General features: G+C 43.7%; 1 protein-coding gene across 4 annotated transcripts in view; it reads right to left on the bottom strand.

Annotated features, from left to right (window-relative positions):
* Positions 1-15041, bottom strand: part of BICDL1 (BICD family like cargo adaptor 1) — a 67490-nt gene extending 52449 nt beyond the window's left edge. For all 4 annotated transcript variants that reach the window (XR_012155034.1, XM_073312586.1, XM_073312587.1 and 1 more), the window contains exons 1-2: positions 14538-15041; positions 7701-7916 (exon numbers count right to left, since the gene is read on the bottom strand). Coding sequence is in view for 3 of the 4 variants with exons in the window: in XM_073312586.1 (XP_073168687.1) it covers positions 7701-7916; positions 14538-14948 (627 nt within the window). In the remaining variant the exon portion in view is untranslated. The remainder of the gene's footprint in view (positions 1-7700; positions 7917-14537) is intronic.
* Positions 15042-25467: the final 10426 nt, after the last annotated feature.

Genomic DNA, 25467 nt, shown 5'->3' with positions numbered 1-25467 from the left:
AAATCTCCATTACAATTTTTGGAAGTCTAAAGCAAATAAAGGAGGACCTGTTTTCAGGTGCAGCCCTACAACATGCACCATGCCCAATTCAGGAGATGGGAGTGTGCTACTTCCCTGCAGCTAATCATTTAATAGGGATGTCAGATGGTTCCTGACTGACCAGCTTAGACGTCACAACTGCGTCTTCCATACACTTGCAGCCTGACCGCAGCGGACTCACAAGTGGAATAACAACCTTGTCACCATGGCAACATCACCAGTCTGGGACAATGTCATAGGCTGTAGCCTAGCAACTGGTGACGGGGCTGCTGAGCAGCTCTGGAAATGGCAAATAGGCAGCGTAGAGTGAGATTGATCATCCCCAGGCAAAAGCTGGGATGACGCTGAGTCGAGTACCCTCTCACCCCCGTAAAGCCTTGCTGCAGGAATCAGATGGGAAAACACCAACATTCTCCCACCCCGATGGTGTCCAGGGGAGGGCTGAGGGTGGAAAAACACACCTACTACAATCAGCAAACACTAAACAATCCTCCCCTAGAACTGCATCCTGTAAAATCTGCTGATCTCCCTCTCCTTTGCCACCAGGCAGAGTGCAGCATTTGCCTAGTTACTAACATGCCTAGGGATTATCCTGAAAATAATAGCACCTTATAGTTACATAGTACCTTTCATCCTGAAACACTTCAACCAACCTTAATACATACATGCAGTACCCCTGAAATTCAGCCATAGCTGGGATGAAGGGAGTAGCTATCTGTGCACACATGCCAGGGAGGACTGCTCCTCCTGCCCCCTCTTAAATTTGTTAACAAAAGAATTTCTCCACTCTGACACTGAGCGTTTCCCCCAAGTATATTTCAGTGAAGTTAAAAGATGTGCCCTTGGGGGCTCCTAGAGAGGAAAAATCACTTGTTGCTTATAAATATGGAGGCAAGGGACAGTGTGATTAAGAAAGCTAGGACAAAACCATAAATTTACGTCAAGGGCCATGGGATCCTGAATGCCCAGAGTGAAGAGATGGGACCTCACTTTAAAGGTCTGAGCTGAAATTCATCCTATGCAGTTTACTGGATTTAGTTATTTACCTCAAAATAGAGGGCTAACCTGACTCTCCTGGACTTCAAACTTGTGGTTCCAAGCAGTCTAGATATTTCAAACTAGAGGTATAGATAATGCAGCCATCCCCCATGTAACTAGCAGGAAGCCTTTGTTAAGCACATCAATGGGGAGAGATCTACAGTGATCTTAAAGTGTCATTAAAGCAGTTTATAATCTTAAAACTTCTCTGCATCTCTCTATGAACACCACTGCCTTTCTGGACAGACAAGTCAAAATTTTTGCTTACAAATTATTTGAATATGTTTCTTAGCATCCATCTACAGCACTGAATCAGCTTGATGAGGGGCTTTCCAGGGAAGAACACTCAGCTGTGGCAATGTCCCAGTTCTGGATCTTTAGCCTGAAATCTACACAGTGCTCTGTACTGCTCCAGGTACTGCACTTGATACGCTGGAGTAATTTGCCACATTCACGTGAGACATTCTTGCAAGGGTACTACCATATGGATTGTTAAATTTCTATTGGTTCTCTGGGAGTACCATGGAATAAAGGAGGACAAAAGATACAGATTCTTAATTAGTTTTGGGGCCTGACAACCTTAAATCACCCATCTTTAAATTATTGAAGGTATGCATTCAATCTAGACAAACTTCTCATCCTAGTTTTCAATTTTCAATCCTTCATGCAGTGGGACAAATTATGCCTTTAGTAGAAAAGTCCCAATAATCTGGTCATGATATGGCATGAAGCTGGATTATGATCTTGGAGTCTCTGCTATGGTATTAATCTATTTTAATCAGAAGCCTTTCCTGGCATGGTGAATTCTGCAGAAAAATTCCATGTGCATGGAATAAACAGGGTCCTGTAAATGATATGGGGATTTTTAACTATCAGGGAATGGCGGGGCAGCCAAACAGGCCCATACAATTCGTAAAGGGCTTGAGCCAAAGCCCCATGAAGTCAACGGGAGTCTTTCAATGGGCTTGGATCTGGGCCTTTGACAATAAATATTTTGACTTTTGCAATCTTGGCCCCGCCCCCACGTCTAGGCAGACATGTGTCCCCTATTGAATATGCGGTACATCAGAACGAGACTTATCAAGATACACTGACTCAGGTCAGGTCACCTTTGGCCTCTGAACCCAACTTTGCGTCACTTACAGGCAATGTATACCTGAAGATCCTCCTGTGCGAAGATACAATACAAACGCTTCAGTAGCAGGCAGCTGAGTGCTGCTTCATTAAAACAATTCTAGCCACAACAAAATTAAAACGGTACTTTAAAAAACAAATCAATGATTAAATTGCAAGCCCCAGGATGCAGAACTAGTAATTCACAGGAAGATCCTTCCAGGGCTGAGGCAACAGCAGAATAATTAGCAACAATGCCAAATCTGGAAATGTACTCTGCAAAACCAGCTTAATATGTGTATGTGAACCTAGATGAATTACCTAAAACTTATATAGTTCCTATACTGCCAGAACCAATAGAAACAAACATTTAAAAAAACCCTTCAGCTTACTAACTGCAAACAAAAAACTCCACACTGCTCTGAGTAGGGCAAGGGTAGCCAGAAAAGGTACTCAATAGAAGCGGTTGAGAAAGGATAACATTATCTGGCCTGCAACTCTGGAATAAAAGCATTTCTTGCCAAAAAAACGAAGGCAAAGGGCAAGAAGAGAGCTTCACTTCTATGCAGAGGTGAAAGTGGGCCGGTACAGCATACCAGTAAGAAGTGGCCACTGGTACGGACTTGTACACCACCAACGAATATTGCTGCTCCTTTTGTTGCGCCCCTTCCCCAGCGCCGTCAGAGGGGGCGGGGGCAACTGCCCCACGGCCCAGCGATTTAAAAGGGCCTGGGACTCCTGGCTGCTGCCGTTACTACCATGGCCATTGAAGGGCTGGCTGGGGGAGGCTGACCCCCTAGCCCTGCCCCTTCCACCTGAGGCCCTGCCCCTTCTGCCTGGAGCCAGGCTCCCATACCGGTAAGACTTCTACATTATTTTCACCCCTGCTTCCACTCCTATGAAGCTTCCATCCCTTAATACTGAATCTGAAGAGGAAACACCCGTTTAAAAATTGAGACAGATCAGTCACTGAATGGACGGCATGTGGCTAGTAACTAAAACCTGCTCTGGAGACTTGTACCTGAAGCAGGCTGGCTAATCTTTCCCAAGTTTTTTCTCTCTACTCTAGAGGGATTGATTGAAATAGCTCATTCATTACAACACCATGTCACCGGAGATGTCAGAATACAAAAACTACGGTGACTCTACTGAAGAACTATGCTAGAGGGAAACCAAGGCAACTTAAGACTTCAGTTTCTCTAAACACTAAAAGCTATTCCAGCAACACAAGATAATACACGCTTCTTCCTGCCACAGAGAACAGATTTTCATTGCAAAAACTACTGGAGCTTGATGTTGTTAAATTACTTCTTAATGCTCCATGTACTGTAAAAGAAGCTTAACTAAACAGGGAATGATACATCCTCATCCAAACTGTAGATGCAGCAACAGGCTACAGCAGTCCCTTGCTTGGTAGGAGGAAGTATGTGGGAAAGCCATCTGCTAAAACCTATTTCAGAAACAACATGAAAGATTCCTTCAATCACTTCCTGACAGAGGAAGAAGCAAATACTTTCTCGCATTCTAAGTAGAAGGTCATTATTATTATTATTTATATTACAGAAGCAATTAGAGGCCTGAACAGTGATTGGGGTCTCAGTGTGTTATTTGCTTTAGAAACACATAGGAAGAGACTGTCCCTGCTCCAGAAAGCCTATGGTCTAAATAGACAAGATAGAAAGTGTAGGAGAAAGGGAGCATTATCTCGATTTCACAGATGGGAAACTGAGATAGATTAAGCACCTCGCCCAAGGTCACAGAGGGAATTTGGAGGTAATGAACCTGTGCCTCAACCACAGGACCATCCTTTGTCTCCTATACTTTTCAGAGTAACAGCCGTGTTAGTCTATATTTGCAAAAAGAAAAGGAGGACTTGTGGCACCTTAGAGACTAACCAATTTATTTGAGCATAAGCTTTCATGAGCTACAGCTCACTTCATCGGATGCATACTGTGGAAAGTATAGGGAGAAAACCTGGATTTGTGCTGGAAATGGCCCAACTTGATTATCATACACATTGTAAGGAGAGTGATCACTTTAGATAAGCTATTACCAGCAGGAGAGTGGGGTGGGGGGAGAGAGAAAACCTTTTGTAGTGGTAAACACCCATTTTTTCATGCTTTGTGTGTATAAAAAGATCTTCTATACTTTCCACACTATGCATCCGATGAAGTGAGCTTAGCTCACGAAAGCTTATGCTAAAATAAATTGGTTAGTCTCTAAGGTGCCACAAGTACTCCTTTTCTTTTTGTCTCCTACACTTGATACTTAAACATTATAATGAATTTCTAAGTCATATTTATGCATACCACTCCCCTGCATTTAGGCAGAATCAGAACTAATCAACTATGTGTCAGACATTTTACCGCTTACAGATATTCTCCTTTACCTCAGATTGGGGCCTGTACCAGACTTATTACAATAATACTTTGTACGTGTGAATTAATCCAACATACAACTGAGATTTTAATCACAAATCAGGAAACTCAGAGGTTGCTGTGGAGACCTTAAACTTTTACTTTTTTATGTAGGTATCACAATAGTCTTTCATTATGATCTCAGTACCCCCCACCTAAATTCTCCCTGAATTTCAAATGGATACAATATTCTTTTTCACTCCCCGTTTTAAACTGCTGAGTTGTGTTGCTCTGTTTTGTTACAAACAAACCTCCCCAAGGAGCTGCATTTCAAGGGTAGGTTAAGTACCCGTAATATAATAATATTAACTGTTAGTAGTAGAACTTTACACATCTATGCCGCTTTCTCATCTGAAGATCTCAAATCACTTTACAAACATTAATTTATCCTCTCATCACCCCTGTGAGGAAAGAAAATATTATCTTCAGTTTTACAGATGCAGGAAAACTGATGTACAGAGAGCTAAAGTCACTCACATAACACTGCAAAGCACTTCTACCGGGTAAGATATCACATATATATCTTCAGACTAAGATACGGGATCATTAAGAGCAACGGTTACATTACAGAGGAACAACAAATGTAGAACACTAAGCATTCTTAGGTAGTCACTCATCCATGTACTAATCAGGCTTAGATTAAAAAACAGAAATTGGATACAATGAGCAACAATCTGATTTCAAGCTATTAGACCCTGCCACTTCAACTGCAATTTACCAAGATTCCCATGGCTTCATCCCAGTAAGAATTTAAAACAAAAGATGATGATGATGAAAGATGTATATTAAATGTCAGGAACTGTTGCACAGGTGCCAAACTGAAATGCTGAGAACTACATTGCTTACTAGTATCTGAAGTTCACTCAATAAATTCTCCCCATAAATCCACCCTCTTTATCTCTAAGAAGGGGGCTGATTGTCACTGCATATGTGAAATTCAGCACCAAGACTGGAGTTCTAAAGAGATGAGCGTCTCCCCGCACCCCCCAGTGTCTTTGTGGGGCACACAGGCTCTGTAGAAATGGATAAGGAGGGACACCAAGCATAGATCTCTGGAAGTAGCAGGGATTTAAAGGACCAAAAAGACCAGTTAGGACTTGGATGGTGGTGGAACACTGTGACTCTCTAGGAAGGAACTGCCATATGCTATGTTTGCACAGTGCAATGGGGCCCAGACTGAGGCCTCTAGGTGTTCCTAATACTATAAATGCTATATAATTATAATCCTGTGTGGCCCAAAGCCAAAGGAAAAGGTTTGTCTTTTCTGAAATCATCTTTCAGCTTGTTGTGATGCCTGCAAGCTACAACCTTTTATGTCATTGTCTTAATGACGCTGTGAAAAGAGCATGGCAGTGAAAAAGTGGTCCTGAAACTGGCAGAAATCTGACTGGGACTAAGTTCACAGCCTGACTCATGTGAAGTCCTGAGCCTCTACCCCCTGCAATATCAATCTAACCTCCAGAATGTCTCTCTAGTCCTAAAGGAAGACCTCAGCCGTGGATTCATATCCCTCTTTGACAGAATTGTCGTATGAGCTAAGAAGAGCAGATTCTAGATAACTAGGTACTTATATAGCGCTATCAGTGTGGTCTGAGAGTACTTCACAAACATTAATGAATTTTTCCTCTACACCTGAGGAGCTAGAGAAGGATTATTATACCAATTAAAAATAAAAACCGCAGACGGGGAAATAAAACCGATTAAGTGACATGCCCAATGCCACACAGATAATCTGTGGCAGAGCTAAGAACAAAACCCATAATTTCCCAAGTTTCAGTCCAATGCTGTAACCACAAGCTCATCTTTTCTCTCGTACAGAGACCTTGCAGAAGCTACAAACACAAAAAGACAAAGTAAATGCACAGCTGCAGCCAGAGGCCCTGTGTCCAGCTACTGATATTCTCCTGGTGCCAGCACTGTGGCTCAGGCCTTATTTTTCCCTTTACCAACTACTGTGTTCCTATCAGCTCTAGACAACAAAATCCTGGCTCAAACCTACACTTTGAGCTGCTGCTTCCATACTGGCCCCAGTTCTGGATCTTTAGCCTGAAATCTACACAGTGCTCTGTACTGCTCCAGGTACTGCACTTGATACGCTGGAGTAATTTGCCACATTCACATGAGACATTCTTGCAAGGGTACTACCATATGGACTGTTAAATTTCTATTGGTTCTCTGGGAGTACCATGGAATAAAGGAGGACAAAAGATACAGATTCTTAATTAATTTTGGGGCCTGACAACCTTAAATCACCCGTCTTTAAATTATTGAAGGTATGCATTCAATCTAGACAAACTTCTCATCCTAGTTTTCAATTTTCAATCCTCCTTCATGCAGTGGGACAAATTATGCCTTTAGTAAAAATCATGTAACCCCAATGATGTTAGTAGGGTTTTGTATGTTTACCCATGGACAGAATTAGCCTCAGTGAGCGCATGATCTTGGGGTGACCAATTCTGCCCTCAGTTCTAACAGTACAGATACCATTTAATTCAGTAACTGTCACACCTGGGTAACTGGAGGCAGAATGAGGCCTTTGGTGTCATCATTAAATTGACAGTAGATTAGTCTTGCCCTGCATATAGTACAATATTAATAAAAAGAAAAGGAGTACTTGTGGCACCTTAGAGACAACAAATTTATTTATACTCCTTTTCTTTTTGTGAATACAGACTAACACGGCTGCTACTCTGAAACCTACAATATTAATGACACTTCAAGCTGACAGCTGTTTAGAAGTCTGATTTAAGTTACTGGAGAGGAAAAAAGAAGTTGGATGAAAAATATCCATAAAATAAACAGAAAACAGCCTTGATTGTACAACTAACAATATGTGAATGTGTTGTGGATCACTTTGAAGAGCCCATTTTCAGGGTATGAACTGCAGTTTAAGGACAGTACATCTTGTTACGGGCACTGATGTAGTTTGACCCGAGACATGGAATAGATTTTTTTTTTTTTAAGGAAAGGGTCTTGCTCATTTGTGTAAAAGGTTGATTACAGAAGAGTTCAAGACTTTTCTGAATGACAGATTTGACTAATGATGTGGGGACTTCCACCTCCCCTGCGCCTGCCCCTGCTAGAAGGCCTCACCTTGCTGAGCTGATCCAAGAGTCTTTGGTTCTGTTCAGATAGTTCCTGGACAGCTCGTGTTTTTTCTCGATCTGCTTCACGAAGGTGAACCTGCTGCTTCTCCAACTCATCCTGTAGCTGTTTCACATCGCTCTCCAACTCGGACACCCTTCCTTCCCATTCCCCTTCTCTGTTCTCAAATCGTCGCCTTAATTCGTGTTTCTCTTGCTCTAGATGCTAGGTAATAGAAAGAAAGAAAAAGATTATGAAAGCAGAAAAAAAAAATCAAAGGATGCTGCATGTTCCTACCAGATTCCCCATTCCCAGATATCCCTCATGTTTTGCATCAGCTCTTCCCTGTACTTTCATGCAGCAAACACAATACAAGAATTTGCTACTTCTATATGACTTGCAAATCTATATTAGAGTCAAGAAACAGGTACTGAAATCTCTCCCTATTCCAATAATAAATCTGTCCGTGTGCTTTGTAGATAAATGGAGGAAGTCAAAAATGCCAAATTTTGTTTCGAGTACAAAGAAACAGCAAAGCAGAGTCTGAATGTCAATAAGCAGAAAATTTAGGTCACACAGACCAATTAATAATTTAGACAAACATGAGTCAACTCAAACAATTTTTTGGGGGGGGGTAACCTAGTACCATCCTGTCATTCTGCTCTCACAATCACAGATCTTTAAAACCAGTTTTGTGGTACTTTAGATACCCTGCAATAAAACATGCTTCTTGTCAAGTGGCTCTTTCTGTCCTAACTGGGTACATAGTATTACTGTGTGCTGTAAAACAGCTATTGTTTTCCACACCAAAGGAGGCGGGGGCAGGTGGGGCATATCAGTGGCTGGTGAAGTGACTTCTGTACATTATATATGTATGCATATATTTAGGACCAGATTTTCAGAAATTGACTTTAGTTTTTCAGGCACAATTTTGCATCCACAATTAATGGCTTGTAAAAATCAGGTTGTTAGAAGTCTATTAGAATTTGCACGTTTTGCAGGGCCAGTTAACTGAAGGCCTAAAAATGGAGGCTCGGCTAAAGTAGAGCTGCAAATTTGGTCAAATTGCTTCCATAGTATACCCTTTTGCAGAAAAATCCAGGAGGGCTAAAGTTGCTTGGAAAACTCAAGTTCAGAGAGTTTCTGGGGTAACAGAGGCCACATTTGCTTGCCTGCAGACTGGTTCACAGAGTGAAGCCCTTTCCTGGTGATGCTCCAAGATTCTTGGGGAAATCTTGGGTATTCTGAAGAGTGACAGCCTCTGCTTGCTACTCCCTGGGTCCCTTTGTCCCACATGGCAAGCTGGCTCTATCAGAAGCCATGCTGCCAATGCCTCCTCTCCTGAATGTGGTCCTCCTTTCGAGAAAATGTGACAGCATGGGACAAGAGACCACTGGGATTAATACAGACAGCAATTCCCATTTTTTCCAGGGTACAATCCCACAGTGAACAGGTCACTATCTCCCCCTGCCTTCATGTCCATAAACCTATGGGGAGAAAAATCACACAGTATTTATTTGGAGTGGCTTCTTTGGTGTCTTTAATTCTAGGTACCGTGTTAGCACCTGAGTTTCAGTCATGGATCTGCCCCATTGTGCCAGGAGCTGTACAACCAAATAAAGAAAGACAGTCCCTGCTCTGAAGGCTGCCATCTCGATTTTAAAAAAATCTCATGAGGAAAAGTGTTTCCTACTATTTTAATGATGCTACAGTTGCTGCAGTCTATGGGATATATGCTAATTTTAGCAGGTGAGGGGGACTTATGCATGTATATACCCACACATCAAGCCAAAAATATCCTCCTTTATAGCTCACTATCTCATTCATTGCTAAGCACTATTCAGAAGGATATGGGGGGGACGGGGGGTTGTGGATAGAAGACTGAACCTCAGCATGGTGAGTATAAGTAGCACAAACAGATTATAATCAAAATTCTCAGTTGTATAAAAAAGATATTGAACATAATTCAGAAGCAAACTGTGGATGAAGGGAAAGCAGTGGATGTATTGTTTCTTGACTTTAGCAAAGCTTTTGACACGGTCTCCCACAGTATTCTTGTCAGCAAGTTAAAGAAATGTGGGCTGGATGAAGGCACTATAAGGTGGGTAGAAAGTTGGCTAGATTGTCGGGCTCAACGGGTAGTGATCAATGACTCCATGTCTAGTTGGCAGCCGGTGTCAAGTGGAGTGCCCCAGGGGTTGGTCCTGGGGCCGGTTTTGTTCAATATCTTCATAAATGATCTGGAGGATGGTGTGGATTGCACTCTCAGCAAATTTGCGGATGATACTAAACTGGGAGGAGTGGTAGATACGCTGGAGGGCAGGGATAGGATACAGAGGGACCTAGACAAATTGGAGGATTGGGCCAAAAGAAATCTGATGAGGTTCAATAAGGATAAGTGCAGGGTCCTGCACTTAGGACGGAAGAACCCAATGCACAGCTACAGACTAGGGACCGAATGGCTAGGCAGCAGCTCTGTGGAAAAGGACCTAGGGGTGACAGTGGACGAGAAGCTGGATATGAGTCAGCAGTGTGCCCTTGTTGCCAAGAAGGCCAATGGCATTTTGGGATGTATAAGTAGGGGCATAGCAAGCAGATCGAGGGACGTGATCGTCCCCCTCTATTCGACATTGGTGAGGCCTCATCTGGAGTACTGTGTCCAGTTTTGGGCCCCACACTACAAGAAGGATGTGGATAAATTGGAAAGAGTCCAGCGAAGGGCAACAAAAATGAATAGGGGTCTGGAACACATGACTTATGAGGAGAGGCTGAGGGAACTGGGATTGTTTAGTCTGCAGAAGAGAAGAATGAGGGGGGATTTGATAGCTGCTTTCAATTACCTGCGAGGTGGTTCCAGAGAGGATGGTTCTAGACTATTCTCAGTGGTAGAAGAGGACAGGACAAGGAGTAATGGTCTCAAGTTGCAGTGGGGGAGGTTTAGGTTGGATATTAGGAAAAACTTTTTCACTAGGAGGGTGGTGAAACACTGGAATGCGTTGCCTAAGGAGGTGGTGGAATCTCCTTCCTTAGAAGTTTTTAAGGTCAGGCTTGACAAAGCCCTGGCTGGGATGATTTAATTGGGGATTGGTCCTGCTTTTGAGCAGGGGGTAGGACTAGATGACCTCCTAAGGTCCCTTCCAACCCTGATATTCTATGATTCTATGATTCTATGTAAGCCTATATACAGGACCAAAATGACTATTTTAAAATATTGTGCTCATTTACTGCAAAAAGATTAAATAAATGGAAGAGGTGTACAGCAAATGGGAATCATATTGTTTTGGGGAATGTAGTTACCAGGAAGACCTAACAGCTCTAGCCTAGTTGTCTGGTGAAGGAGATATAATAAAAGGTATTGTGGGATACCACTGCAGAGTCAAAAAAGAGTAGAATCCCCCAAGATGGGCTGACTAGATTTGTTTTGTCTCTCTCTCTTTTTTTTTTTTTCATTTTTATAATTTTTTTTGGTCTCAATAACAGACTCTTCCTATAATCAATCCTTCCCCAAACCTGGAGTCCCTGTAAGTTTGATGGAGATCTCTAGTGCATTTCCATGCTATTTAGTACTGACTAGAGTGAAAGAACAGACTGTTCTAATTGCTATTTCTTTTCTAGCATTTATTTCTACTCAGAACTGAATTCCAGAAGACATTCTATTCTGAAAGTGTGCTTCCTCATCCAGTTAACTGAGTTGGGTCTGTACTGACTTAAAAAGACAGGATCAAGTGGGAGTTGCCTTGTTGACAAGGAGAAGCTGCACTGCAAAATGTTGGAAAAAGGACACAGAAGGGAACAGAGGCATTAATTGTTTTAACTCCTTGCAGAGGATAACAATGAGATTCAGAGAGTATCTCAACTATAAAAAGATCTGGGATTCCATATCTGGAAATGAATGTAAACTCTGACTAAGCACTGAGAAGTCTGTCAAATTAGGTGTGCTTGGTACCAAATGCAGAACCTTAGTAAGCCAGGCCGTCAAACACACAGAGAACACTTTTAGAGATAACAAAGAGCTAATTGTGCATTGTGTATATGTTTTCAGAGGAAAACAAATTTATGAATCTGCAAAGGATCAAGAGACAGAGAGTGTATAGATTTATATCTGTTTTAGTGACTCCAGAAGAGCAGCCCAGTGCACTGTTAGCTGGAAAGTGGATACACTGGAGAAACTGCACTGAATTCTCAGTATTAGCTCTGAACAGTTAACTTGGGAGGAAAGGAGGAAATGTCCCTTGACAGCAGTGAAACTGTAACCAGGGTGATCTCAGCTAACATCTCAGTTTCAGAAAGCAGTAATAATAAATTCTACAAAGGAAGAGAGAAACTGCGATATATAGGGAAAAGGATAAAATAAGCACAGCTCTTTTTCTTTCCCTGCCCCCCAGTCTCTCTTGCTCCCATTGAAGTGAATGGAAGTTTTTCAATAGACTAACTTTTAGCTTGATGAACACAGGATTATCAATGTTTTTTGCAGTATTGTGTAGTCATGTTGGTCCCAGGATGTGACAGAGTCAAGATATTATCTCAAAACACCCTGTCTCTAAGGTTAAAACAAAAGCAAATCTAACTATTAAACAATGCACTGGGAGTGAAAAGGGCTAAATATTAAAAAACTTGTACTTTGGGGGAACATTACACTAATAAATAGTGTAATTAAACAATATTTTGAACAAATGTCACCTTCACTACTGTTGCTATCAGAAGAGTAAAATTACAGAGAAGTTTTACTATGGAGATAAAGTTATTTGCTATAGTAAAGTCTTGGGTTTAATAACAAAAAGACAGATATCACTTTAGGATGAAAAAGCTCAGAGAACAAAGGACTTTGGTACTTACAGTAAATTCACAAATCCTCTTGAATTTGCAAAGATATATGACTCCACAAGGAAGACAGGAATATGCTAAAGTGTACACACAGGGTCAGTGTCAGGTAATGGTTTCAAATTAGAATGTTAATCTGTCACTGTTCAAACTAGCTCTAATACGGTGTTCCCTGGGTTTAGTATTTTCAACAACATTTACTGGTGGAATTAGAAAGGTCTAGTGTAAATATCTAAGCAAAGAACTGGTGTAATAGTAATACTTTATATAGTTGTGTCATAGAATTGGTCCAAGAGAAGCTGTCTGCACAAGCTCTTTCATTTATAATCACTCCATTTCAACCTAAAAATCAATACATAGCTCAATCCACTGAGTTCCTACCAAACAGCCTTTCCCAGCTATTTATAGGTATTTTCAAAGCAGACAGTTCACACACACACACCCCATTAAGGTTATCTGCTGGCATACGTTATCCATAATAGCCAATTGCTAAGGCACAAAGATTATGTACACAGTACCTTCTACTTTAAATTTCAGTTCTGAAGTATTCCCGATTCTAGACTTTAAAAAAAAAAGTTTGTACGTCCACAGTTAAAATGTACCTATCGTTCTACCTACTTCTGCAGGGTCAGCACCTACTTCACAGACCTTTCAGCATATTGTGTTGTAGTCTGAATTAGTACAAATTATTCAAAGTTCTATACAGTAAAAAAAAATTGAAAGGAGGAATATTTTCCCTTTATTGCATAATTATTTTTTTTTCCAAATAGGGTTTTTCCTATTATCAGCAGGGGGCATTTTCAGTTGATGCCCTGTTGAAGGCCTTTCCAGGTCTGTCTTGGGTTCTCCCATTATAATAACCACATGCCTCATCTCCAGTAAACACAAGAAAGGAAGGTACCTGTGTCAAGGATTACTGTTTTCTAGAAGACCAACCACACCAGAGAAATGTTTTAAAGACAGTGGATGGACATAATTTGTAACTGAAATGCCTTCATGCAGTTCCATATGTTCCAGTAGACTATCCAGTTGTTCGATTATATACAGGTGATACAAAACTAATACAAAATTAACCTCAGTTTATTTCATTTTCATTAACTGTAGTTCCCATGTCAGGTTCTGGTAGGTCTGTAGACAGATTTTTGCAATGTTGTATACCTTATCTTTGGGCAATCAAAGGTTTTCATGGTTTCCTCCCATCCCTCACAGCCCTAAGACAGGAGGTCAAGGCAAGAGCATCTCTTGGTTTCCATATAGAAATCTTCTTTTAGAAAGAACTAACCCTTGTAGCACAGAGTTCATACATTTTATACACACTAACAGCACATTACACATTCAAAGTAAATTGGATAAAAAGGACTTGTGCCCGAAACCTCCAAACAAGTCCCCAAAAGTTACCTTTAAAGAAAAAGTGATTTGGCTGAAGATGGAAAAGGAAGGGCCTTCATTACTTGTGCCTTTACAATACAATGCTCTAGCAAGGCCTCTTAATTTAGCATTGCCAGTTTGTGGTGAAGGAGCAACTGAGACACACAAAAACTTGCTGTGAAGAAAGGCCTCCTCCAGGCTTTCTAAAGGAGCTCCAGTCTCCCTGCTCCTCCGACCTCCCTCTGTGTCTCTCTCTAGTCCTTGGAGCCAGGGTACTTCCCACCCCGAATGCCAATGCTTCCTTTCACCAGCCAGGCCCTTAGGTGCAACTTAGGTGAAACGCTCCTTGTTATCCCTGGACCGCAGGTTTCTCCCCGCCTCGCCCCCCCCCCCCCCCGTACAGAGTCCCTCAAGGGCAGGTTTCCAGAGCCAAGTTCTCACTTGCCCCCACACATACTGTCACTGGAGCCCAGGGCTTCTCCTCGCCCCCCCCGCCCCCCAGCCAGTAAGTGAGGCTGGAGTCACCCCAGCCCACCCCACTGCTCGCCCCTGCGGCGCAGCTCCCCACCTCCTGCCGTAGGCGAGTGCCCCTGCGGCCGGCTCTTCCCCTAGCCCCGATCACCTAGCGGCCGGGTCCTCCGCCCCCCGGTCCCTCACCTCCAGCTTGTCGGTGAGCTCCTGGTGCATCCGCTCGTACTGCCGGCTGATGTCCTGGTTCCTCGCCAGCAGCGCCTTCCCCAGCCGGGCGGCCAGCACCAAGTCCTTCTCCTTCTGCCTGATCAGCGAGAGCAGCTCGGGCTGCTGCCCGGCCGGGGCAGGCCCCGCGTCCTGCTCCCCGGCTTGCTGCTGCCGTTGCTCCCCGGCGGCGGCCAGGAGAGCCAGCTCTTCCTCCAGCGCCAGCTCCAGCTCCCCCGGGCCGCCCTGGAGCGGGGCTAAGGCGGCCGCGGCGGCCGCGGGGCTCCGGGCGGCTGCTGCTCCCGCGGCCCCCGGCAGCTCCATGCAGCAGGCGCTGTCCAGCTCCGCTGGTGCTGAAGCGGCGCCCGCCAAGCCCAGGCAGTAAGCGGCCATGGCCCGCCCCTCGTGCGCTCCCGGCTGCGGGGGCAGGCGAGCCCGGCCCCCGCCGCTGGGGCTGCCGCTGCCCCTTCTCCTCCCTCACGCGGGGCTGCGCCAGGAGCCTGCGCCCCGCTCCGTGCCCGCGCCGAGCCGCCGCCGCCGCCGCCGCGCGCCGCCGCCGCCCGGGAGCTGGCGGGGAGCCGCCTTAGCCGCCCTGCTGCCGGGCCCGGGCTGTCTCAGCGCGCGCGGGGCGCCCCGCTGCTGCCGCCGCCGCCGCCGCCGGCCGCGCTCCGCAGCGCCGCTGCCCGCGCCCCATCTCCGCCGCGGCGCCTGCAAAACATCGCGCTGCAGCGGCGGCTGCGGGAGCCTCGGCGGCGGCCGCCCCCCTCCCAGCCCCGAGCCCTGACGACACCGAACACCTGTTTTCCGAGGGGCTCTGATTCGCCGAGCCGGGTAGCTCCACAGGCCGGCACCCAGGTGCTGCCCTGATTAACCCCGCCGTGCCCAGAACAACATCCCCGCCCCCAGACACACGCAGGCGCCGGGGCCCCTTGCAGACAACCCGCCTTGTACTAACACCCAGGCACAGGCTGCTCTCGGGGTGGGGCCGGAGTACGCGGCCCTGACTGGGCCCTTGCCCTGCATATAGTGCGTTAGGTCTTCTCCAGACAGCCCCTAAGGCACAGCCCAGCCCGCTGATGGAGTCCCCTGGCGCCCCTCGCAGTGCCCAGGGCTGCGCTCTGGAGGGCTGGCTGCAGCGCTGGCCCAGTGCAGGGCCTTCAGCTAGGGAAAGCCTAGGAGAAGAGATGAGGCTGAGCCTAAACCTGCCCATTCATACTAAACAGGAAACTATTAGCGAGCAAAACCAGACAAAGGCAAAGAGTTCAAGCCAGCCCAAGGCAAAGCTTACTGGCAGGATTTGCCATCTAAGATGCCATGATGACGGTTGCCCTCGAAATTACCTCAGATTAGTCTTGAAAATGCCCATCAGATATTTCTTTATAATAATGCTACTCACTTTAACAGGAGTAACATCTTCAAAGCACTTTATCAATGTAACCGAATACTAATACTCTGCATTTACATAGCAGCTTCCATCTGAGGACTAAAAGCACTTTATTACCATTAGTAAATTAAACCTCACAGGCCCTCTGTCATAAATGTTAGCACCATTTTACCAGACAATGAAACAGGCAGAAAAAAATTAATTCACTTGCCCAATACTACACAGCAAGTCTAAAGCAGAGTCAAAATTCCCTCTCAGAAGTTCTTCACTCCCAAGCTTGCTCAGTCCACTAAACACTACTACTTCTATTGTTATAAACCATGATCCTCTTAAAACCTGCCAGATTCCAAAAACAGCCCTAATGTTGAATTTCATCCTGCCTAAGACTGGTTCCTGAAAATCAGGCTCTTTATGGTTCTCAGATCATTCAGAACTCATATTTGGATGAATCAGAATCTAGAGTATTTTTCATAGACATGGTTCTCAACGCACAGTCAGTATGGTTCACTGGTCAAAGCAGGGGACTGGGATTCAGCCGGACTCCTGGGTTCTATTTCCAATTTACCAGGGACTTGCTTGTTATGCTGAAGCAAATGACAGAGGGCCTCATTTTCAAAAGTGGCCTCTAGCTTTGGATTCCCAACTTTGGACAGATAGGGCTCAACTGGGATTGTACCCACTCAGCCTTCTGAAAAAAAACCAAAAACCCACACAATTTATGTGTCTAAAGTTGAGCAACAAAAAGTGAGGCACTTAAAACTAGAGTCTACTTTTGAAAATGTGGGCCTTATTCTCTCATTTATCAATGAATGACATAACAATGTCTACTTTGTAGGCATGTTGTGAGAATTACTGTAAGAGCGTCTCTGATTTAGGATACTAATGACATGATCAAAACACTAACCTGTTAATAGAGTTGCTGTGATGGGGCATCTGCCCCACACTGGCATGGAAGGGGTTAATAGACCCCTAAGGAGGCTGGGCAGGAACCAGCCAATAGGCAAGAGGCTGTGAGGAGCAGCCAATTAGGGCCCAGCAGGCCTATATAAATATAGGGCAGGGCAGAGTAGAGTTAGTTAGCTAGCCCCTAGAGCTTAAGGAGGGAGGACTGGGGGGCCTTGTTAGTGCATGCATGACAGAGCAGTGCTAGGCAGGAACAGGGGAGTGAGAGGGAGTGCCTGCCTGCTAGGAGTGGTATGCTGTGCCCCTGGAGTAAGGGTGATGAAGATGCTGGGGCTGTGCGGAAGTGATCCAGGGAAATATACTGAAGAGTTGGAGGGGATGCAGCATGTGGCTGCTATCTACAGGGTCTCTAGGTAAGCCTGGGACCTGCCACTCACTGCTGGGGAAGTGGCTGGACAGTTGTCTGTAGGGCCCCTGAAAGGGGGGGGAAGCACAGATTGTGATGTGGCTGGAGGGCTGTGTCATAAAGATGATACTGCAGTCCTAGGAGTGACATGGGTCAAAGAGCAGATTTGATGGTGGGCGAGGCACCACTGGGTGAGTGTGTACTGACCGGCAGACCTAATCCCCAACATGGCCAGCAGGAGGCACCAGCATAGTGAGTAAAGCCCTGCCACAATTGCTTTTAATGAATTTTGGGGGAAGGCATTTCAAAAAAGCTTATTGTAAAATATAACAGTTCATTAAAGAAATTCTAATTTTCAGTTAAATATTTTTTGTTTTGAAAAGTTTGGAGAATCCCATTTCATCCTCTTAATTTTTCACACATTCTTATTAACACTATTGGCTAAACCTGTGGGGTGCACACATGTACAAATTCACTAAAAATGTGGTTGAGACTTTTTTTTAAAATGCTGAAAGGAAGCGTTCACAAGTAGAAACAGGGTTTTTGTTTTTAATATACACACACTCTCAAATCCTCTTCCATATCCAGCATAAAATGATGAGAGCTGATCCTTGCAGGCCCCCAAGCCAAAGAAAATACCATCCTACCCAAATATCTCTAAGGAGAGAGCCTTGTACCCCTTAGAGTGCCATTATGTTATCCTAAGCCCTACTTGCCCCTTTGGAGGCCTTGGTTAGGCTTGCTAGGCTAACGAGGTGAAGTGAGCTGTAGCTCACGAAAGCTTATGCTCAAATAAATTGGTTAGTCTCTAAGATGCCACAAGTACTCCTTTTCTTTTTGAGGTGCCTTATAGCATCTTTATGGCCAGCAGGTTAGTTTGGATAGCTGACTACAACTCCCAACAGCCACGGGGGGTTGCCATCAACTGAAGATGATTACTTTTGTACTTGGATAAAGTTCATTTTAAAGGCAGCCTCAGTGACTGTTGGGAGTTGTAGACAACTCTAGGATTAAGTTCCCTCTCTGGAAAGGGACATCAGGGAGGAGTGGGGAACCACCAAATAGCCAGGCTTCCTTGAGATCTTTATTAGGGTATTTTGCTAAGGGCCCCTTTTTGGGGGGGAGGGGGCAGGAGAAGGAAAGTGGTGCTGAGATTTCAAATTATCACCATTTAAAAATAAAAATGGTGTCATTTTAGCTGTGGTTGAATTGAGACCCCTTTAAGGAAGACTACACTTTTGTAGAAAGAACAGGAATTTTACACAGCTTTATCCCGTTAAAGATTGCCTCTAAATTCCTATGCCCTTTAGGGGACTCACTTGAATTCAGTCTATATATCAATGGCTAGGACATATAATTAGTTGGAGGGTGGGGCGAATTCTGTCTCACAACTGAGCTGTATCCCTTCCTAGTGCTCATGAAGTTGTCAGACTGGGAGCCCTACAAATCTTCTGTTTAACCTGATACGTTATAGCATGAGTTGTGGAAATGCAAACTTCCCTCTAGCTTTCTACCAGTGGACCTTAACCCTGTATTAGGAGAATAACTTACTTACCCAGCATGCCTACTCAGTCCTTGAGCTTTTTCTTAACAATGTCAGTTAATGCAAACTGTGGTGGAGTTTTTGTGATATGAATACCTGTTCACTAAGAACTAGACTGAGATGCTTTAATTCATTTCATATGGGCCACCAAGAGCCATCAAATGGTATTAAATGTTAAATTAAATTAAACTAACTCATTATTACCCAGAACTATATTCAAACCAGTAACTTAGAGGTGGAAGGCTCTGTATCCCATTATCAATTCTTTCAGTCATCCAGCTCTTAAGGCCTGCCTTTTAATCAACAGAAGTTTACACAGATGGAAAGCAGGACTCACTTTACTGCAAAATGATCCTGTACAATATTTTATTCCTTAAAAGAACCTCTCCCCAGAACAGAAACTATACCATTACTAGGTATGCTAGCTGGTTGTTTCTTCTTAACTAGGGGAGGTAGTTTAAAATCCAAACTGAGTATGTGCGCCTTCTGCTGGAATAGCCTATTATAACAAAGCAAGCCTTCTGGTGTGGTTAAGGAAATCCATTGTGGCATTCATTTTCATCTCTAATGCCTCCTTCAGTTATAAAATAAAGAGCTTATACTGAGAAGATTTTAATCCCCCCCAAAAGTCTCAAACAAAACTCTTAGCTCTAGCTGTTGGATGTGTGGGAGAGGTGTCTGGCTGGGAGGAGAAATAGACACACCTAAACAAACATTTATTACAGATCTCTTAACTCCATACTCATACATTCTAGTTCAAGATGCTCCGCTTTCATTTGTGCCCAGCTGACTGCACAATGTTCTATGTAATACATTTGACTTGGTTTCTATTAACGATTTGTTAATAGGCCATCTATTAATCTCCACATCAGAAAATCCATCACTGTCCTCGGAATTTAATTATTGATTGCCATTATTAGAAGTAGATTACTGGATTGCTTTTAACTCCTTTATTGTATTGTGTACATTGTTTTAATGGATTAAAAATAATATGTACATAAAAGCAGTTAAAGATCAATTATTATCTTATATTGTTATAGTAGCTTTCATCCAGAAGTATAGAAACGTGCTTAACAATCTAGAGCTGGGATTTTCAATAGTCTATGGGAGTTAGGGACCAACTTCCTTTGAAAGTCAATGGGAGTTGAGTGCCTAACATTCTTTGTTCCTCTGAAAAATCCTAGCCTAGAAAAACAAGCAGCATTTAATGGAAACAAGTCAAAAAACATTTTGGGAGCCATCAATGCCCATGTACTGAGAATTCAAGAAAATTGCACAGTTTTCATGGTAAACTGGAGATTTTGAGCCAAGCATTTCAGGATTTCTTCAGTGTCCAGAAGCATGAAATGTGCCTGCATATACAAATGTCAATATTTTTAAACATGGACATTACTACAGGGGTGATAGTAGCAGGGAGCCACATTCCCTGAAGACACAGAATGGGCTGACCCATTTAACTATGCAAACAGTTGGTGCCAAAGTGAGAAAGGGGAAATTTGCCAGTTAATTTTGTCTGCTCTAATGACATCTTCCTCATTATACAGCTATACAATTTTTTTGTCCAAAGAGTAGCAAGTCTCAACCTATGGCATAAGTAAACAAGGATGCAAATGTCATCAGTCAGAGTTGGTGTGTAACTTTAAGCAACAGGATATTCACTTCCTTCTAGGTCAGAAACTTCCACTGTTGTAATATTGGAACAAGCAACCAGATGGGCTAACCTGGATGGGGCGGGGGTAGAAGAGAACCACAAACATGGTTAGCAATGAGGGATTTCATCTTTTTCTCCCTGGGACAGATATTGCAACCCCATGCAGTGTCTTTTTGGGACCACTGCATTAAATTTATTAATGTTTTGTGTATGATTATGTTCTATTCCATGGGGGAGGGTTACCACAGCTCCTCCAGGAACTGAAAATAGTGGGGGTGGGGTGGGGAGGGATAATCACCCCTGGAGTTCTTTACAATCCCAGAGAAGCACCACTCCCTGGGGTGGTTTGCATATAGTGGTTCAGGCTGGATTTACCAGAGACTAGGGAACAAAGGCATTCTGATATAAAAGAATAAGTCTTAGAGTGTATAAAAGTGTACTACCCCTTTAAGGGATAAGCTGGAGCCTGCAGCCTGGGGATAGCCAAGGAGGAGGCGGCAGTGCCCTGCCCTAGGGGCTGAGCCATATAAACAGGAAGTAGAGCAGTGGATGGAAAGGGGGAGTAGAAGTTGAGCTGCCTGAAGCAGATGGTAGTTGTGCTTGCCTGTATTAGGAGACAAATTGAATCTGACCCCGGGACTGACACTCTTCAGAAGGAGTGGGATGAGGGTCCATAGCCAGAGACAGGTGGTGGCTGAAGACCTGAGGAAACCACTTGAGTGAAAATATATGTACAGTTACCCTGAAACGGTGACACTCCATCCTACAGTAATACAATTCTGTAAATAAATAGGATGTTTAGGGAGCGTGGGGGGGCTTAGGGCTGGGAGGCTTTCTGGCTGGGCGGATGCTGAAACTCACTTAATCAGACACAGCCACCTCTGAAGGAAGCAAATCTGGAAGTGAGCAACCTAGCTTAGGACACTGGTATATAAACACATCACGTTCACTAGAGGGGTCAAGGAGAAATGAACTCCAAGCCACAGAGGCTCTCAACCCTTCCATTAAGGCACGTTTTGAAATTAACATTGTCCTGCTATATTCACAGAAGAAATGAAGTGGTAGAATGATCCTGCACCCAATTTATTAAATAGTGAAGCAAGCAGAAAGGGTTATGGTTTACCTAGTATTTGACACACTTCTTTGCCTCTCTGCTTCCTAGCAGTTAGACTACAGCTTTCTGTATACAGGATTGTATGATTCAGAAGGGGTCAAGGGAGACCTGAAAACAACACTCTAGATGTTCTAAGTTTTTAACCATGACATTTAGCTTTGCTATTGAAGCAAGTACTCATGTGTTACCCAGTCACTTCAGGTTGAAATATTCTTTAAATATTTAAATATTCTTCAAGAAAAACTGAAAATTCAATAAGCACTTTTGCTTCAGTCAATACCTCCTCCTCAGACATAAGAGGGCAACACTCAGAAATTAAAACTATAAGTGAACACCTCCTCTCCTTCAGAGGAAGAGAGGATGCGTGGGAGCCTAGAATCTAGAAAGCCTTAGCCAGATCAGTGAAAATTCACTTTTGTTCCTTAATTTGACCTCTAACGTCACTGGGATGAGAGAGGAAAATTTTCTTAGCAACCCTCAGGCTCCTTTTAATATGGTGAAAATGCCCTGCTGTGGGGGTAGCAGCGACTATGCACACACTAGCAGACTTCTGTTGCAGCTCTGCATCTAGTCTTCTAAAAATGTTATTTGCTTTATTTTTCCTCCACTTATCACATTTTAGAATAATTTCTGCTTCTAATATGCCTCAGAGCAAAGCTGAACTGCTATAATATGCCACTTTTCTACTGAAAGGGGGAGAGACTAAGGTAGAGGTGGTCAAGTGCAGGCCCTAGAGTTCAATGGGGCTGCTCAAAAGGCCAGTTCAAGCATATGAGTCTCCTTTACATCCTGGGCCTTAGCTGTGAGGACCAAGGTTCAATGTGTTCTCCCCCACAACTGTTACAAATTCCTATGCTCTGCAAATTGCAGCTGTGTGTGCATTGCTATTGGATAGGAGAAGTAGGTAGTGGGCCCTCTCCTCTGGGGCCCAGCCTAGGGGTGCTAGGGATAGTGGCAAACCACTTGAACTAGTGCTTCCTTCCCCTAGGTTACTTCCCTCTCCTGCTCTTCAGCTTGTGGGGCTTCCTGCCCTCTCTCTGCACAAGCCAGGTGTCTCTTTACCTAGGGTCTTGGTCTTCTAGCCAGCCACAGCACTTCTCCAAACTCTCCTCTACTTCAATTCCTTCAAACTACTCTCTGCTCCAACTCCTTTCCCTAGATGATTGAAGCAGGGGATTTTTATCAGGTGACTGGCTTCAGGTGCTTTTAATTAACCTATAGAAACCTTTCTTTTCTCTACAGGGAATAAGGCTTCTCCTCATCCTGGGACTTACATATCTCTCCTATATCACTCTCCTGCTGCCTTCTGGCCATGCTGTATCACAGTATGTATATTTATGAAGGCAAATAGGGGACTAGAGGATGGAGAATTCCTATTAAACAGGAGGAATCTGCTATATGCCCCTGCCAAAGCTAAAATAAAAAGGCAGATGATTCAGATTCTCCACAAGGCTCAAATGATCACCACAGTGATCTTTACACGCAACGAGAAGCTTGTAGTCCACACTGCACAGCCCTGAAACATAAAACAAACAATGTCAACACTGGTGGGCACTTTGCAGCTGCTTGTTTGCAGCATTGTCTGAAGTGGCCTTGGTGGCCCACTGCTACCCTCATTTAATACACAAGTTATGGGTCCCAGCATGCTTGAATCAAGATGTAGCATTGTCTGAAGTTTCTGCAGGCTCTTCTGCCGTACTGAAGATGAGGAACAATGATGATCTTGACTATTTTACTCCATTTTATGCAAATAAGGTGTGACATTTGGGCTTTGGACAAGTTATCAATACAGCCAACAGCTGGGCAAAGTTTGGGCATCCCTGATTTAGGCATAGTTCCTCATCAGGATGGTGGCTAGCATCTCTTGAGTGAGTCGAGCGTCCATGATGGTCAAGACTGGCTTTCGGTTGTCCAGAGCCCTATGCGGAATAACATGCAGGGCCTCTTGGGCATCTCTTAGGTCATGTCAGACCATCGGAGAACTAAAAATGGATCCAGCTCCACAATTTAAAAAGCACAGGGTCCCTTGATGCAGGATTTCCAAGGCTTTATAGATGATCCATTGGGAGGGGGTGATTGTTACTCCAATTTGGCATATATGCTGACTGTGGGGACCCAAAAGTCTTGGGTGTCTCCAAGCTTGGCTAAAGGCAGCCATGCCTGTTGCCCCTGTATAGAGACAGCTCTAAAAGCTTCACTAAAGCTTTGACCTAGTAAAAAAGGAACTGGATTTTCCTGCAAAATGCATTGATAGAAATAATGACATGGATACCTTTAGGTGCAAGGCCCTGAAATAGAAATTGCTGATGTAGCAAGATGTTGTTTCACAATGTTACCATTATTAACCTAAGAATGGCCACCCTGCATCAGACCAATAGTCCATCTAGCCCAGTATCTTGTCTTCTGACCAGTGCCTGATGCTTCAGAAGGAATGAACAGAATAGGGCAATTATTGAGTGATTCGTCCTCTGTCAGCCAGTTCCACTTCTGGCAATCAGAGGTTTAGGGGCACCCCGAGCATGGGGTTGTGTCCCCGATCATCTTGGCTAATGACAATATCTTCCATGAACATATCTAATTCTTCTTTGAACCCAGTTATGCTTCTGGCCTTCACAACATCCCCTGGCAACAAGTTGCACATATTGATTGTGCATTGTGTGAAGTACTTCCTTATGTTAGTTTTAGACGTGCTGCCTATTAATTTCATTGGGTGACCCTGGGTTCTTGTGTTATGTGAAGAGGTAAATAACAGTTTCCCTATTCACTTTCTGCTAGCTGTCTCTTTTCTAATCTGACCAGTCCCAGTCTTTTTAACCTCTCCTCACATGGAAGCTGTTCCACACCCCTGATCATTTTTGTTGCCCTTCTCTGTACCTTTTCCAATTCTAATATATCTCTATATAAGATGGGGTGACCAGAACTGCAAGCAGTATTCAAGGTGTGAGCATACAATGGATTTATATGGTGCCATTATGATATTTTCTGTCTTACTATCTATCCCTTTCCTAACATTTGCTAACATTCTGTTCGCTTTTTTGACACTAAGCAGATGTTTTCAGACAACTATCCACAATGATTTCATTATCTCTCTTGAGTGGTAACAGCTAATTTAGAACCCTTCACTAAGTACAACTGGGGTTATTATTTCCAATGTGCATTACTTTGTACTTATCAACACTAAATTTTATCTGCCATTGTGTTGCTTAATCACCCAGTTTTGTGAAATCCCTTTGTAATTCTTCCCAGTCAGTTTTGGATTTAACTATCTTGAGTAATTTAGTATCGTCTGCAAACTTTGTCACCTCACTGTTTAAACCCTTTCCAACTCATGTATGAATATGTTGAACAGCACAGATTGCAGTATAGATCCTTGGGGGACCCCACTATTTACTCTTTCCATTGTGAAAACCAATAATTTATTCCTACCCTTTGTTTCCTATCTTTTTAAATCCTGAATTAAAAATAAGGACCAATCCATAAAGCTGATGAAATAGAAATCCAAGAAAAGGTAAAAGTGTCGAGACAGCTGGGTTTACAGTTGGTTTGAACTGGATAACTCAGCAATGTTCTTCATAAGTGGCTATCAGGCATCCCGAATTTCTGACCCTGATATTAGAATGCACTTAGCCCATTGACTAAGTGCAGCCCTGAAAAACAAGTGATGAAAGTGGATAACAAATAAGACACATTTCATAGCATGTTGGAGTAGCATATCGTAACCCTTTGATTTATGAATTAGTGAGGGAAATTTTTTACTACAGTTCTTAGTCATTTGTTTCCATGTGTGAGACCCCCTCAAAGCTTCACAATCTCATGGGACCTATTTCAATACTAGCACAAACAAGCACACCACCACTGAAGCCAATCAATTCATACCTCCATATATTGGCAGTAAATTCAGCTTGTATTTT

This window comes from Lepidochelys kempii, chromosome 15, assembly GCF_965140265.1.
Source record: "Lepidochelys kempii isolate rLepKem1 chromosome 15, rLepKem1.hap2, whole genome shotgun sequence".
Lineage (NCBI taxonomy): Eukaryota > Metazoa > Chordata > Testudines > Cheloniidae > Lepidochelys > Lepidochelys kempii.
Note: the sequence above shows the minus strand (reverse complement) of the source record. Positions and strands in the feature narration are given on the sequence as shown.